This window comes from Oryctolagus cuniculus, chromosome 12 (genome assembly GCF_051225735.1).
Source record: "Oryctolagus cuniculus isolate XC-2025 breed Fujian yellow rabbit chromosome 12, ASM5122573v1, whole genome shotgun sequence".
Classification (NCBI taxonomy): domain Eukaryota; kingdom Metazoa; phylum Chordata; class Mammalia; order Lagomorpha; family Leporidae; genus Oryctolagus; species Oryctolagus cuniculus.
The window spans coordinates 63,904,379-63,918,344 of record NC_142878.1 but is presented as its reverse complement, the minus strand read 5'-3'; the positions used below and the strand labels follow the sequence as shown (position 1 = coordinate 63,918,344).

The 13,966-nt window shown below is 42.7% G+C and overlaps 1 protein-coding gene and 1 non-coding gene across 9 annotated transcripts in view; one reads left to right on the top strand and one right to left on the bottom strand.

The window, feature by feature from the left end:
* Nucleotides 1-11,734, bottom strand: part of KNL1 (kinetochore scaffold 1) — a 79,885-nt gene extending 68,151 nt beyond the window's left edge. For 3 of the 8 annotated variants that reach the window (XM_008269188.5, XM_008269189.5, XM_089310065.1), the window contains exons 1-4: nucleotides 11,357-11,734; nucleotides 5,286-5,339; nucleotides 3,950-3,989; nucleotides 906-965 (exon numbers count right to left, since the gene is read on the bottom strand). In XM_008269188.5, the coding sequence (XP_008267410.2) occupies nucleotides 906-965; nucleotides 3,950-3,989; nucleotides 5,286-5,320 (135 nt within the window). In that variant the 5' untranslated portion in view covers nucleotides 5,321-5,339; nucleotides 11,357-11,734. The remainder of the gene's footprint in view (nucleotides 1-905; nucleotides 966-3,949; nucleotides 3,990-5,285; nucleotides 5,340-11,356) is intronic. The other 5 variants (XM_089310064.1, XM_051822502.3, XM_070053998.2 and 2 more) reach the window with 5 other exon arrangements.
* A 65-nt stretch (nucleotides 11,735-11,799) lies between these two features.
* TRNAS-GCU (transfer RNA serine (anticodon GCU)) lies at nucleotides 11,800-11,881 on the top strand. The gene has a single exon. It is a non-coding gene; the product is annotated as a tRNA-Ser (tRNA).
* Nucleotides 11,882-13,966: the final 2,085 nt, after the last annotated feature.

Sequence of the window (13,966 nt, the reverse complement as noted above, 5' to 3'; positions counted from 1 at the left end):
CTCTCTCACTGTCCACTCTGCCTGTCAAAAATAAATAAATAAATAAATAAATAAATAAAATAAAAGAGGAATTTTAAGATTTATTACTTGAAAAACAGAGTTACAGACAGACAGACAGAGAGAGGGAGAAAGAGATCTTCCATCTACTGGTTCACTCCCTAAATGGCCACAACAGCCAGAATGGCCAAACAGAAGCCAGGAGCCTTGGACTCCATCTGGGTTTCCCATGTGGGTACAGGGACCCAACTACTTGGGCCGTCTTCCACTGCCTTCCCAAGCATATTAGCAAGGAACCGGATTGGAAATAGAGCAGCCAGGACTTGAACTGGTACTCTGATATGGGATGCCACTGTCTCATGGGGCTTAACTTGCTGTGCCACAATACCAGCCCCAGATAAATAGGAATTAAGCAAGTACACAGGGCTACAGATTTATGATAAAGTATGATAAAATGTTAATTGTAGAATCCACATGATAAATATAATAGTAAAATTTTAATAAAATGTGGAGAAAAAAAGAATGAGGGTTTAGCATCTGGATAGAGGGACTAACATATATACATACTTACAGACTCAACAGTTCATGTCTCATTCGGGGATTAAGCAACATCAAATGTTGGGATACATGTGTGAGATTGGTGAGAAAGAAGGTTGGTAAAGTAAATTGGTGTTAAAATTCATAAATGCCAGCATATTTAAGTGTTTGGGATTGAACCTGAAAGCTATGGCATGTTTACTTTTATATATTCAATTGAGAATCATTTACGATACCCTCTCTTTATTTAGCTAATAAAGTTCTTAACTATTAAAATATAGTGCTCACTTTGGCAGCACATATACTAAAATTGGAACTATTAAAATATCACAAAAAATAGTAACCAAAAAGCATTTGCTTTAGAAGCTTACCTGCACTGTTTCATTCCCACCTCTGAGGTCTTGAAGAGGACTCCTTGGGGGTTTTAAAATCTAGAGATAAGTAAAATAGGTTATTCAAGAAAATCTGGCATATCTATTAATAATCAGTTTATTTCAAGTTACACCACAGGTAGAAAGCTAAAATTTCCATAAAAGTCTCTGAAACTCAAATTCATCCTGCTCAGTGTTACATCACAGGGCAGATTTAAATATCAAGCAGCAGGCAGTTGACCTAGAGGTTAAGACTCCACTGGGGGCACCTATTCCTGTCCCAGCTGCCCCACTTCCCATCTACCTTCCTGCTAATGGTCTGGGAAAAGCAGCAGAGGATGGCTCAAGTGCTTGGGCCACTGCCACCATGAGGCAGAAGCTCCTGGCTCTTGGCTTTGGCCTGGCCCAGTGCTGGCTGTTGCAGCCATCTGGCAAGTGAACCAACAGATGGAAAATCTCTTTTTTCTCTGTTTTTCCCTGTCTCTCTATAACTGACTTTAAAATAAATAAATCTTAAAAAAAAAAAAAAAAAAGACTCCGCTGAGGATACCCACATCTCATATGAGATACCTGGGTTCTAGTCCTGGTTCCACTCCCAATTTCAGCTTCCTGCTAACACACACTTCCTGCTAACACTGGCAGGCAGCAGGGGATGGCTCATATAGTTGGGTTCCTGCCACCCACATAGGAGACCACCTAGATTGATTTCCTGGCTCCTAGCTTTGTTCTGTTCCAGCCCTGGCTGTTGCAGGCATTTAGGAAGCATATCAGTGGATGGGACCTCTCTCTGTCTCTAGCCATTGCAGGCATTTGGGGAGTGAAACAGATAGGAGCTTTCTGTTTGTTCATTTCTCTCTGTGTCTCTCTCTGCTGCAGGCATTGGGGGAATGAACCAGCAGATGGGAGTGCTCTGCCTCATAAATCTTTTAAAATTAAGATAAAAATTGACACTTATCCCCTTCTCCCTGCTCACCCTCCTCAATTATTGTGCCCATTCTTTTTAAAAACAATATTTATTAATTTGAAAGATAATGTAGCAGAGAGAGGGAAAGACGTGATCTTTCATTCACTGGGTCACTCTCAAAATGGTTGCAACAGTTTAGGCTGAACCAGACCAAAGGCAGGAGCCAGGGACTTCCTGCTGGTCTCCCACATTTGTGGAAGGAGCCCGAGCACTTGGGTCATCCTCTGCTGCCTTCCCAGGTACATTAACAGAGAGATAAAGCAGAAGTGCGGCAGATAGGACATAAACCAGCACTCATACTTGGAATGCCAGTATCGCATACAGTGTCACAACACTGGCCTCTTTTTTTTTGTAAGATTTATTTATTTAGGGGCCAGCGCTGTGGCTCAGTGGCTTAACACCCTGGCCTGAAGCACTCGCATCCCATATGGGTGGTGGTTCGAGTCCCAGCTGCTCCTCTTCTGATCCAGCTCTCTGCTATGGCCTGGGAAAGCAGTAGAAGATGGCCCAAATCCTTGGGTCCCTGCACCCGCGTGGGAGACCCGGAAGAGGTTCCTGGCTCCTGGCTTCGGATCAGCGCAGTTCCGGCCGTTGCGGTCAATTGGGGAGTGAACCAGTGGATGGAAGACCTCTCTCTCTCTCTGCCTCTCCTTTGTCTGTGTAACTCTGACTTTCAAATAAATAAATAAATATTTTAAAAAAATTATTTATTTATTTGAAAGTCAAAGCTACAGAAATGGAAAGACGAAAGAGAGAGACACCTTCCATCTACTGGTTCATTCTCCAGATGGCTGCAATAGCCAGAGCTGGGCTAGGCCAAGGCCTGGAGCCAGAGGGTTCATACACATCTCCTATATGGATGGCAGGGGCCCAAACACTCAGGTCATCTTCCGCTGCTTTGCCCAGTCCATTAACAGAGAGCTGGATTGGAAGTGGAACAGCCAGGGCATGAACCAGTCCCCCAAATGGAATGTTGGCATTGCAGGCAGAGGCTTTACCAGTAAGCCACAACACTGAGCCCCCTGCCCCCCAATTTTTTTTTTTTTTTTTTTTTTTTTTATCTTGAAGAAACAAATACTAATCTTCAAATAGAATGTGAACCTGGAAGTAGGGACAGTTAGATGTACCACAATAATCACAGGGAGAGGGACTTTCTGTCAATGGGAATCACCCAGAGGAAACAGCAGAAAAAGAGAAAGGAAATTCTAGTACTGGTGACAGTGCTGGAACCTTAGGTCAGTGTCCCGAAAGCCACCCCTATCTTTGGATTTTTCAGTTTCATAACCAAATACATTTTGTCCTTCAGTCAGTTTAGGTTGCATTTTTGTGTCTTGCAAAAGCTTTGGATACCAGGTTGAAAATATTTTTAAAATAGCTTTATTTACTTATTTTTAAAGACGCATTTATTTGAAAAGCAGAGTGACAGAGATCTCTTCAATCTGCTAGTTCATCCTAAAATGTCTACAATAGCCAAGGTTGTTCTAAGATAAAGCCAGGAGCCAGGAATTCCATCCAGGACTCCTATATGAGAGGCAAGAATTCAAGTACTTGGGTCATCATCCACTGCCTCCCAAGCTCATTAGTAGGAAGCTGGATCAGAAGCATGGGTAGCTGGGACTCAAATCAGGTATGTGGATACAAGATGCAGGCATCCCAAGCAGGAGCTTAACTCATGGTGCCACAATACCGTCCCCCAAATAGCTTTATTGAAATATAATTTATATAGCATAAAAAAAACCACATTTTATAAAAAGAATTTTAGTAATTTGTTGGGACTGTGTAACCAAGTTAAATATTTACCCAAGAGCAACAGGAAGTCAGTTGGAATGGAAAGATAAAACCACAGGCAAAATTACTATGGTAGGGCCAGCCTCCGCCTGCAATGCTGGCATCACAAATCAGAGCATCTAGCCACTGGGACCATTTGGGGAGTTAAAGATGTCTTTGTCTCAGTCTCTCTCCCTCTGTCTCTGTCACTCCCTTTTGAAAAAAAAAATAAAATACATCTTTAAAAAAGAATTTCTATAGTATATAGTTATCATTTAATAAAAGGTAACAATTATTAACAAGTGTTTCTTACTGAGGAATGCCGTCTTCTAACAGGTCTCTCTGTATTGTCACTGAGAGGGAAAAAAAATGTATACAAAGGTAAAAGACTGAATTTCCAAAAGTCATCATCATAGCACTCTTAAATTGGCCATTGCTTTCACTTAGCAGTGTAGCTAGCAAAATTTATATTATAGTACAAAACATGTTATAGTACAAAATTTTAAATTAAATATTTAAAAACAGTGTTTTTAAATATATATATTATCCAACACTATTTTTTGACCAACAGTACACTAATTTATCATATTTACAAAAGTACAATTATAAGGTAAATTAAAAATAAATCAAGAGACTCTAACTCTAGTCTTATTACTGTGTGATTTTTAGACTAGGTTTTGAAAATTCAAAGTCTACAAAGTACAAGCAGATAATTTGTTAGGTTTAAGAAAAATAATTAGTGTTAGGACTAGAATGATCTGGAGAATTCCTCCCTGGTCCACAGGCCATAGTAATTATTCTGCCTTAGTTAGGTGTTCCAAGCATGAAGATGAGTGCCATGTTAACACCCTTGATTTTTCAAGAGAAGTTGAAAATTCAACTTTCTGTTAAATCTTGAGATTTTGAAATTTTGGCAATAAATCAAAAAACAAAAAGTATATAGGCCGGCGCCGCGGCTCACTAGGCTAATCCTCCGCCTAGCGGCGCCGGCACACCGGGTTCTAGTCCCGGTTGGGGCGCCGGATTCTGTCCCGGTTGCCCCTCTTCCAGGCCAGCTCTCTGCTGTGGCCAGGGAGTGCAGTGGAGGATGGCCCAGGTGCTTGGGCCCTGCACCCCATGGGAGACCAGGAAAAGCACCTGGCTCCTGGCTCCTGCCATCGGATCAGCGCGGTGTGCCGGCTGCAGCGCGCCGACCGCGGCGGCCATTGGAGGGTGAACCAACGGCAAAGGAAGACCTTTCTCTCTGTCTCTCTCTCACTGTCCACTCTGCCTGTCAAAAAAATAAAATAATAAAAAAAAAAAAAAAAAAAAAGTATATAGGCAAAAATAATGGTAGTAGTGTTTGTAGGCTGCAAACAGGTTAGCAATTTGTGATAGAAACTTCAGACAAATAATTTCATTTCTCTGAGCCTCAATCTTTTCACACTTAAGCTGAAGAAGTAGAAGGTGGTGTAGTTTCTGAAGTTCTTCTCAGTTATGACTTTAGATGAGTTTATATAAAGATATGGTAAGAAGTACTACCACTTTGAAACATTTACTTCTTTTCCTTGGAACACAATTGGAAAAGAATTCAGAAGTTATCGACTGGTCTTACTAGATATAAAAACATCTTTCTCTATAACAATTGAAGCTACACTGAATGAACTTACTTTTCTTCATTTGCCTCTGAAGTCACTCCATCCATTTCTGAAGAAAACCTTTTTCTGTAACAAATACATAATATCAGAAAAAGTGAGAAAGGAGGAAGAGAAATTATGAGCTAAGGAAAAATCAAGAGCACAATTGTGACTTTAGGCTTACTTTCTGAGGAAAGACCAAAAAGGAAGGAAAAAAACAACATCATGAGTTCTAAAACATAAAATAATTTAAGGAGTTAAAAGCACTTTATTATAATTACTACTCCTGGAAAATCCTCAATATTCATGATAAAATCAGTGATTGACTCTGATGGAGAGATTCAAATCAAAATTTAGCCAATTTACAATAGTTTATGGGCTATATAATAATTTAATCCCCAAGTGGAAGTCAATCAGATATCTAAAATGTAAATTTGCATCATATACATTTTTGTTAGGAAAATAAGTACTCAGCCAAAAAAAACCCAAATAAATATAATGTTTTAGGAGTGGGTGTTTGGCCCAGTGCTTAAGTTGCTGCTTGGAACACTTGCATCCTATGTTCAAAGGCCTGGTTTGAGTTCTGGCTCTTCTACTTCCAACCCAGCTTTCTCCTTATGGACATCCTGGAAAGCAGAAGGTGATGGCTAAGATACATGGATTCTTGTCACTGACATGGATCTCCCACTCTCTACAACTCTGCCTTTCCAATAAATTAATAAATGTTTAAAAAAAATAAAGATTTTACAGAGTTACAGACAGAGAAGGAGAGACAGAGAGAGGTCTTCCACCGACTGGTTCACTCCCCAGATGGTTGCAGTGGCTGAAGCTGAGCAGATACAAAGCCAGCAGCTTCTTCTGGTCTCTCATGTGGGTGCAGGGGCTCAAGCACTCGGGCCATCTTCTACCGTTTTCCCAGGCCATAAGCAGGGATCTAGATTGGAAGTGGAGCAGCCGGGACTCAAACAGGAGCCCATTTGGGATGCAGGCATTATAGGCAGTAGTTTAACCAGTAGCTGTATTAGCATTTTCAAAACACTAAATTAAAACCATATACAAAAACTTTTAGAATCAATGCTGTGACTTTTAGCAATAAGAAAATAGGTATCTACCCTAATCAAGGGAAAAATAAAAATTCTTCACAATGAACCTGAACTTCAAACTGTGATAAATGGCAGTTTATTTTTACTATCACTGAAGTCAATTAGCTGTCAATGTATACACAATAATGAGCACCATCTAGGATTTGATTGCTGATCTTGTACTTTTGTCCATGCTTATTCATTCTTCTGGTTCTACTCACCTTCTGCTCACAAATAACACCTCATACCTACTTAAAACATTGTGCCTTTTTATAAATATTTTAATAAATGACTGGTTACATGGTTTGTTGTTATTATGATTTATTTGAAAGACAGGGTGACAGAGAGATCTTCCATCTGTGGGTTAACTCACCAAATGCCCACACATTGTAGGGCAGAGCAAGGCCAATTGGCAGTGGTTTAACCTTTTTTTTTTTTTTTTTAACATTTTTAACTTTTACAAAGAGAGACCATGTGAGGGCAAGACACAGAGAGAGAGACCTTCCATCCATTGGTTCACTCCCCAAATGATCAAAAACCACAGGAGCAGGGCTGGCACTGTGGCACAGCAGGTTAAAGCCCTGGCCTGCAGTGCCGGCATCCCATATGGAAGCCAATTCTAGTCCTGGCTGCTCCTCCTCCAATCCAACTCTCTGCTATGGTCTGGGAAAGCAGTAGAAGATGGCCCAAGTCCTTGGGCCCCTGCACCCACGTGGGAGACCCAGAAGAAGCTCCTGGCTTTGGATCAGCGCAGCTCCAGTCGTTGCGGCAAACTGGGGAGTGAACCATTGGATGGAAGACCTCTCTCTCTCTCTGCCTCTCCTCTCTCTGCGTAACTCTGACTTTCAAATAAATAAATATATTTTTTAAAGAAAGTACATCTTCTGATTCACCTATAGATTTAACCCAATGGGAACACATGGGAGGGAAATGGGAAATCTAATTCTCATGCTGTTAGCAGATGGAAGACGTCTCTCTCTGTCTCTATCTCTGTAACTTTGTCTGGACCAAGGTGGAACTCCAACCAGGTCTCCCATGTGGGTGGCAGTGGCCTAAATACCAGGCCCATCTTCCATTGCTTTCCCAGGCACTTTAGCTAGAAGCCAGATTGGAAGTGGAGCAGAGCAGCCAGGACTCCCAACCGCTGCTCATATGGAATGCTGGCATCCCAGATGGTGGCTAAATCCAGTATACATAAGCAGCTCCTTGCATTCCAATTTCCTCTTTCCAAAAGCAACAATTTTTACTTTCACTGATTATTTTTGTATTTACCACACTAACTTTTTGAATTTTCTAGCTTTAGGAATTAAACTGTCTCCCCAGAGTGGGAGATGAAAATTAGGCTTCTTTTCCTAAAACCACCTCCATCACACAAACAAAAAAAGCAGATAAATACAGTATAAGAAAGGAAAGATCACATGCCAATCTCCCTTCATAACTTGAAAATCCTAAATAAAATATTAGTAAAAGGAACCTAGCAATTTGTAAAAAGGATACAATATCATGGCCATGTTTGTCCTAACGCAGAAATGCAAAATTGGTTTAACATTAGAAAATGAACCTTGCAGGCTAGCACTGTGGTGCAGTAGGTAAAAGCCCTGGCCTGAAATCCCGGGATCCCATATGGCCGCAGGTTCTAGTCCTAGCTGCTCCTCTTCCAATCCAGCTCTCTGTTATGACCTGGGAAAGCAGTAAAAGATGGCCCAAGTGCTTGGGCCCCTGCACCCATGTGGGAGATCCGGAAGAAGCTCCTGGCTCCTGGCTTCAGATCAGTGCAGAACTGCCACTGCGGCCATCTCTGGAGTGAACCAGCGGACAGAAGACCTCTCTCTCTGTCTCTGCCTCTCTTTCAAATAAATAAAATAAATCTTAAAAAAGAAAAGAAAAGAAAAGAAAAGAAAAGAAAAGAAAAGAAAAGAAAAGAAAAGAAAAGAAAAGAAAAGAAAAGAAAAGAAAAGAAAAGAAAAGAAAAGAAGATGAACCTTGCAATTCATCATACTGAAACATTACAGGTGAAAAATCATATGATCATCTCAGTAGTTGAACAAGCAGCTCAACCAGGGCAAGCCTTTGGTACAGTGGCTTAAAGTAACTGCTTGAGACAACTGCATCCTATATCAAAGTCCCTGGTTCAGGTCTCAGCTACCCCATTTCTGATCTAGCTTCCTGCCAATGCACATCCTGGAAGGTAGCAATTGATGGCACAAGTGCTTGGGCCCCTGCCAGCCTTGTGAGAGACCCAGAGGGAGTTCTAGGCTCCTGGCTTCAGGTTGGCCCAGCATTAGCAGCGTTTGGAGAGGTTATATAATAAACCAAAACTAAATAAATTTTAAAAATTTAAGAAAGTTTGATTAACTTTAACATCCTTTCCATCTTCTTTTAACCCAACAGAGTGCCAATCCATATGGGAGACTGATGGAATTCCAGGCTCACAGCTTCAGCCAGCTGAGCAATTTGGGAAGTGAACCAATGGATGGAAGATATCTCTCTCTCTCTCTCTCTCTCTGTCACTTTGCTTTTCAATTAAGTAAATCCTTAAAAAACAAATAAATAGGCTGGCACTATGGCTCACTTGGCTAATCCTCTGCCTGTGGCGCCAGCACTCCAGGTTCTAGTCCCAGTTGGGGCAGCAGGTACTAGTCCTGGTTGCTCCTCTTCCAGTCCAGCTCTCTGCTGTGGCCCAGGAAGGCAGTGGAGGATGGCCCAAGTGCTTGGGCCCTGCACCCGCATGGGAGACCAGGAGGAAACACCTGGCTCCTGGCTTCAGATAGGCGCAGCGCCGGCCGTAGTGGCCATTAGGGGAGTGAACCAATGGAAGGAAGATCTCTCTGTCTCTCTCTCTCTCACTGTCTAATTCTGCCTGTCAATAAATAAATAAATAAAACCAAACAAAGTAGGAACAGAAGGTAAATTAACAGTAACTATCTAAAAAACAAATAGCAAGAGCTACCATTGTGACACAGCTGTCTACGACATGTACATCCCATATGAGTATCAGTTTGAGGCCTGGCTGCTCTGCTTTGGATCCAGTTTCCTGCTAACGTGCATGGGAAGGCAGCAGAGGACAGCCCAAGTGCTTGGGCACCCTGCCACGGATCTCGGTGACCAGCAGTAAGTTCCTGGCTCCTGCCTTCAGTCTGGCTCAGCCTGGACTGTTGTGGCATTTGGGGAGTAACCCAGTAGATGGGAACTCTTTCTGTCTTTACCCTTATCTATCATTCTGCCCTTCAAATAAATAAGTCTAAAAAAACAAAAAGCAAATTATGTATTATCAACATGATACAGATAATGAAGGGCGCAGCGTACGATCTGATTCCAAGGTTTGAGAAGTTATACAGTGTTCAACAGATATACATATCCAATTAGTAACTGTGATTACTTAAGAAAATAAATTTGTATTCTTCAATTTGTGCATTTTTTTTCCAATGGCTATTAAGTTGTTAGGACATAAATACTGAATAAGCTTTTTGGCACCAACTACTTAATAAATGGAACTAGTAGGTATTTCTTCTGACCTAATGGTGTCATAGATCAAGAAATTCTGGAAACTTCTAGTCTAAATAATCCCTTGTCACTGAGCCAAATTAGCTCTTAAACTAAACGCAGTTCTCATATTTAACAGGTGTATAAAACAAAACAAACCACAATAAAACAAGAGTATGTGACAAGGACCATGCTAGTGACCAATGCAGCCAGGGAAGCCAGTTGTATTTATTACACAATCTGGCTCCTTTGCCTATACCACCAACATCTAAACTTAATATTTTTCACTATCCAGTGGTACAGATGCTAGACCTGTGTTAACATAGTAGTTATTTAAATTCTAATTAATTGAAACAAAATTTATAATTTAGTTCCTGGTCACAACAGCCATGTTTCAAGTGCTCAACAGTCACATGTGGCTAATGGACACTGTTGGATGAGGATATAAAACATTACCATTACCGTGGAAAGTTCTACCATCAAGACCCAGAGTGTCTTCTACAGTGTCTGATTTGGCATCAAACATATATCATTAATACTACCACCTCCAGCATTTTTACTCAGCTTACATGTGTTTCTCATCTCATAAATATGAACTGTACTACTCTGAACTCCATCTTTAATTCCCCAAATCCTACATTAACTTCTCCCTTCCATAAACCATCGCTCCAAGTTCCACTCCAAATGCCACTTCTCCAAGAAGCCTTGTTACACTAATTATTGCCCCTTCTACGGTTAGGGGCTGCTCCCAGCCCTAGCGCAAGACAAGGAGGAACCCAATACTGGGCTCAGGAACGCGACTGTTCCAATTTAACGGAAGAAAGAACCTCAATCTTAGTACCTACAGTCAGCCTCTGCTTTGGTCTTCCATCACATCCTTTATCACGCCCAAGACACTTATCTTTAAAATCCCAATGGGCACCTGCCCCCGGCTCCTTCACAACTCCGTTATTTAAAATGAACAGCAAGAAAGGGTGCCTTAACCCTTAGTTTGAATAATGGATAGTCAGATTTTTAAAAACTAATTTGTGGCACAGCAATCTTGACTTTGGTCACGTTACACTCGCAAAACACCTAAAAGTCCGTTATGCGCTGCCAGCACTCGCATTAAAAACACTGTAGATAAAGAACTTAAACCCTACTTATTGCTGTCACTTCATTAAAGCCAAGAAAAGCTTAAGCCAGAAGCAGACACAGTCGTGGGCTTCCCCGGGGAGGGCGGCGGGGGTGAGGAAGAGTCCGCGAACCCCGCGCGGGCCGGCGCGGACGTCCGGGGAGCCGCCAAGCGGACACCAGGGCCGGCCCGAAGGCCCCCGCGGTGGGTGGGAAAGTGCTAGGAAAGTAGGAGGTGGCACAAAATGCAGGCCGAGGCGAAGAAGCGAAGCGCCCAGCGCCCGCGGTGGAGACGTCGGATCCACGCCCGACGCTCTCGGCGGCTGCCCAGCCGAAGGAGCGTCCCCACCTCCCGCCGCGGGGCCTTCAGAGCTCTCAGACAAAACCCCAAACCCAAACCCAGAACGAAAAGGTCATCCTGCTTACCCTCCGCGGCCCACCTGCTGGACTTGTTTGGGGTCCGCGCGCTCCTCAGAAAGGACGTCACCTCACAACGCCCAGACAGGCTGAGTGAGCTATTCAAATCTAACCGCCTAGCTGATGCGCATGCGCAATGCCGCTCAGCGCGTCGCTCCGCCCCTTAGACGCCGGCCCAACCCCTCTGCAAAGACTGGTTTGATCAAACTTCTTTCTTTCCCAGCCTCAGAATAGATTTTATTTTCTTCAAGTTTATCTCATCCTCTACGAAACTAAATTTTCTCTTCCTCAGTGCAGATCCCGCACATCATGGGAGCGGCCATCTTCTTTCGATTACTCGCGACAGAAAAAAACGGACCTTGGCTTCCGTACAAAATGGCGGCTTCCATAACTTTACGTCACATCCCCCTGGTGTTACTCCCTATAGCTAGCAGGAAGGGGTAGGCTTCTGGGACGAGGTGGCCGAGTGGTTAAGGCGATGGACTGCTAATCCATTGTGCTCTGCACGCGTGGGTTCGAATCCCATCCTCGTCGAAGGCAGGTTTTTTTTGCTTCCGATTTTTTAATTGATGAATGTAATTGTAGAGTTACAATTAATGTAGAATATTCTGTTCGTAAGTTACTAGTGATACTGTTACAGTGTCCTGTTTTAAATAGTTGAAATACGGCTTTTGGAGATTTCAGTATCTGCTATTGAAAATGGAAGGACAGAGACTTTCAGGGATTCCCGTGCTGGATTTCATTTGCCTTTATATAAACAACAGCGAATGGAATTCCACGGTTGTTACCCACGTATTTATTTGTAAGTTAAATAAATTATTAATAGTCTAATAAATATGAAAACAAATAAAATAAAATACAAAGAAAAGCAATGATATGAGAAGAGATCCATCAGCCTCCGCAGCGTGCCACAGGGGCCACAGCAGAGGTCAAGGGGCCTTTCAGAGTCACCAAGGAGATAGCAATGTTTTCCTTGAACTAGGACCTGCTCTCTCTCCACAACATCTGTGCAGACGCCAGCCCTACTTCTTTCGCTGGAGCAGGCTTCTGCCCTCCCCTCCTTACTTCCCACCTTGGCATTGTGTGGCTGGATCTTGTGCAGCCTTACGTTCTGCAGCTCCCTGTTCCATTTCCCCTCATACATTCTGGGCCTTTGCACCCTTCCTAAATGCTCCTGCAGCCGTCTGGATTTTCTCTAGCCCTGGCCAGGCTGGATTTAAGTTGCCCGTCAGTGCTGCCACCTCTCTAGCAACCGGAAGGACTGCATCACTTTCCCGAGTTTTGTCAGCTTCTTCCAAGGATGACTTCCTTTGGAAAATCCATAAGGTGTATCAGTGTGACCAGTCAAGGGTGGGTGGATCATTTACACAAAGGAAACTCATCAGCTGAAGACGTTTGGAAATAAAACTCACTGGAAGTATCTGAAGAAAAAGAAATTGTGAGTTGGGAGCTCACTTTTCTATTCCTCAGATCTTTGCCTGCCTTCACTTTGAGTTTCTTTTATATGAAATAACAGTAAGACTTGCTATGATAGTTCTATTTGTCTCCTATTCTATAAAAACTGTGCTGCTTTTCCCTGTTTCTAAGACAGTAAAGTAATCAACAGCATTGCCTGGTCACTTGAAAGATGAGAAAGATGGGGTGTACTTGAATCAGTGATGGGAAAAAGGCAGTGAGAGAGTTAGCGGCGCCATCTAGTGGAGCAGCTGCACAAGCCGGACTCGTACAAGACTGGTCTATAGGAAGGTCTCTACTTCGGAAATTCATCAGCAAAGTATAGCTCAAAGAAACTGTTCTCAACACCAGAATTTTCCCTTACAAGTACAATTCTGAACTATTACAAGATCCACGCACATGCACTCTTGAAAGACTACAAGAAATAACCGTTGCACAAATACGTAACCAAGATTTTCCAGCTCTCTTACTACTGGACTGACAGGAGATAGATCTTCATTCTCTAGGTCCAGCTTCAGAAAGATCCATTCTCTCTCTCTGAAAAATGAGGTTCTCTGGGAAGAAGCGTCCAGTGTTAGTGTTCAGTGGAGAATGGTCTGCAGCCGGGCAGACCACTGTGTGCTAGAGCCTTTGTAGGACATGGCTCTGAAGGAAGAATGTTGTTGCTGTTGTGCCTATGATGTATTTATTAACTCTCTTAAGAAAATCCAGACCCTCGGCCCCAAGGCTTGCAAAGACTGGATTTGAGAGGCAGGCAATGATGGAAATGAGTCCAGTCCGCTCCCTACCTTCAGGAAGTGTGGTCCCACTGGGTAACCATCCCGAGGAAAACAGCTATGACCAGACCAGGAGATGTTCACAAGAATCCAAGCATTTTTTTTTTAAGTCTGCAACAGCAACCCAAAACGTTTGCTCAAATCATTCCCTGAACCGCATGCTATGATATGAAAACATCCACCTTGCTATAACAGCTTCTTCAAATGCTCACTGAGCTGAAAACTACATAACTTTATCATATTGAAGATCGGTAGAGCAGAAAACTGATATCCAGTTTATAGTAGCCTTGCTTAGGAATGAATGAACACCAATAGTGCAGGGGGAACAGGGACTAACACTTGATGGCATATCCTACAGCGAGGTAGCCACGGGCAGTTAGCAAACCAC